The sequence below is a fragment of the Orycteropus afer genome, unplaced genomic scaffold (assembly GCF_000298275.1).
Source record: "Orycteropus afer afer isolate SDZICR_OR568_19922 unplaced genomic scaffold, OryAfe1.0 scaffold00245, whole genome shotgun sequence".
NCBI classification, from domain to species: Eukaryota; Metazoa; Chordata; class Mammalia; order Tubulidentata; family Orycteropodidae; genus Orycteropus; species Orycteropus afer.
This window is the reverse complement of record NW_006921832.1, coordinates 3,726,015-3,728,370: the sequence shown is the minus strand read 5'-3', so window position 1 is coordinate 3,728,370 and position 2,356 is coordinate 3,726,015. Positions and strand designations below refer to the sequence as shown.

The 2,356-nt window shown below is 40.2% G+C and overlaps 1 protein-coding gene across 1 annotated transcript in view; it reads left to right on the top strand.

Moving 5' to 3' along the window:
• Positions 1-2,356, top strand: part of LRCH3 (leucine rich repeats and calponin homology domain containing 3) — a 227,139-nt gene that overhangs the window by 92,273 nt on the left and 132,510 nt on the right. The window contains exon 2 of the mRNA XM_042782119.1: positions 996-1,140. Coding sequence (XP_042638053.1) covers positions 996-1,140 — 145 coding nt within the window. The remainder of the gene's footprint in view (positions 1-995; positions 1,141-2,356) is intronic.

Genomic DNA, 2,356 nt, shown 5'->3' with positions numbered 1-2,356 from the left:
TTTTTTTTTTTTTTTTGCTGTCATTAAATTCATGTAGTATATTTGTTGTTAATGTTAGGGGCCATTGAGTCATTTTCAACTCATAGTGACCCTGTGTACAACAGAACTAAACTCTGAGGTCCTGCGCTATCCTCAGAATCATTGCCATGCATCAGCAGATCATCACAGCTACTGTGTCAGTCCATCTTGTTGAGGTCTTCCCTTTTTCACTGACCGTCTACAACAGAGTGTTTTCCAGATAGCCATAAAGTTTTCAGTGGCTAATTTTTTTTCAGAAGTGAACCTGGGTACATTCTTGTTCATAGTTTGTCTTAATCTGGAAGCTCTGCTGAAACCTGTCTATCTTGGGTGACCCTGCTGGTATGTGGAATATCTGTGGCATAGCTTGCAGCATCACAGCAACATGCAAGCCACCACAGTATGACAGACTGACAAACGAGTGATGGTCAGTATATTTAGTGGATTTTAATCCATTACTATATCTTTATTGTAGCTGAAATTGTCACATCTTTGGCCAGTGGAGGCAAAGATGGCTTCTGCATCCTTTTGACATGACCCTGATAATCTTTGATTGGTAAAGAAGGGGACACATTTTTTGTTTTATTTGCTTTGCTTTTCGAAAAACTTCAGAATGTTTTCTGAACCTTTGGGTAGGTAGATTTTAGTTATGTTTGGTTCCTTAGTAATACGGTCTTTGAGGCAGTATATAGACAGGCATGCCTTAGAGCTTGTGTTTCTTGCAAATAATGGTTTTATTTTACAGTATGTATGTATGTATGGAGAGCCATAAGTAATCAGCATTTCCTAGCAACAAGTTTAGAGGATATATTAAAATGGTTTATTCAGTCAACTGCTAAACACTCAAATGCTTTGTTCAACCAGTCTCCACAGTAGGAGCTATAGGGAACTCAAACAATTTATGACATCTGCTAATTTATTTAGCATTTCAGTAAATAAGTTCAAGGACTGATTATTAACTTTATTTTTTCTTTCAGACCTGTCACGAAATCGCCTTTCAGAAATTCCTATAGAAGCATGTCATTTTGTTTCTCTTGAGAATCTCAATTTGTACCAAAATTGTATTAGGTATATCCCAGAGGCAATTCTAAACTTACAAGCTCTAACGTTCTTAAATATCAGGTAAGGATATTTTTTTCTTCTTTTTATTAATTTCTAATTTGATATGATCAGCCGCAGGGATCCAGGTGAGGAGAGGGAACTCAGGCACATCCAAAGCAGCAGGGTGGGAGAGTCGGAGAAAGGGAATTAAAAGCCAGGAACCAGGACAGAGGAGCAGTCAGCCACAGGGATCCAGGTGAGTACAGGGAACTCAGGTCCGCCCAAAGCAGCAGGGTGCGAGAGCAGGAAAAAGGAGATTAAAAGCCAGGAACCAGGACAGAGGAGTCAGCTGCAGGGACCCAGGTAAGGGTGGTATGAGAGGTTCCCAACAGGGAGACAAACTTGCCTGTCGGTTTGTCCTACCGTGGTGACGTGTTGATGTGAATTTTGAGGCTGAGCCACTGGTATTTCAAACCCAGTGGGATGTACATGGTGCACAGGTATCAGCCTAGCTTACAGACTGAGACAGACTAGGAAGAAGGAAGAGGCCATCCACTTCTCAAAGATATGGCCAGAGAAAAGCTTATGAATAGCAAAGAAACACTGTGTGATACATTACCGTGCAACTTTATGAATAGTTTGGTTAGGTTAGAAGTCTCTCAGAATAGGATTGGGAAAGAGCTGCATCATATGAGTAAACCCAGCCTTAGTCCCATGGATAAGGTAAAGCTTTTGAGACCTCCATTTGCTGATGTGGCACCACTCAGATTGAAGAGAAACAGCTGCAGACATCCATTAATCATTGGAAAATGGAATGTACGAATGGAAAGAATGAATCTAGAAAAATTGGAAGTTGTCAAAAATGAAATGGAATGCATAAAGATTGATACCCTCGGCATTAGTGAGCTGAAATGGACTGGTTTGGGCCACTTTGAATCAGACAACCATGTGGTCTACTATGCCGGGAATGACACTTTGAAGAGGAATGGTGTGGCATTCATCATCATAAAGGATGTTTCAAGATCTATCCTGAAGTACAATCCTGTCAGTGATAGGATAATATCCATACACTTACAAGGAAGACCCATTAATATGACTATTCAAATTTATGCCCCAACCACCAAAGCCAAAGACGAGGAAATTGAAGAATTTTATCAACTTCTGCAGTCTGAAATTGACCGAACATGCAATCAGGATGTGTTAATTATCACTGGTGATTGGAATGCAAAAGTTGGAAACAAAGAAGAATCACTGGTAGTTGGAAAATTTGGCCTTGGTGACAGAAATAATGCTGGAA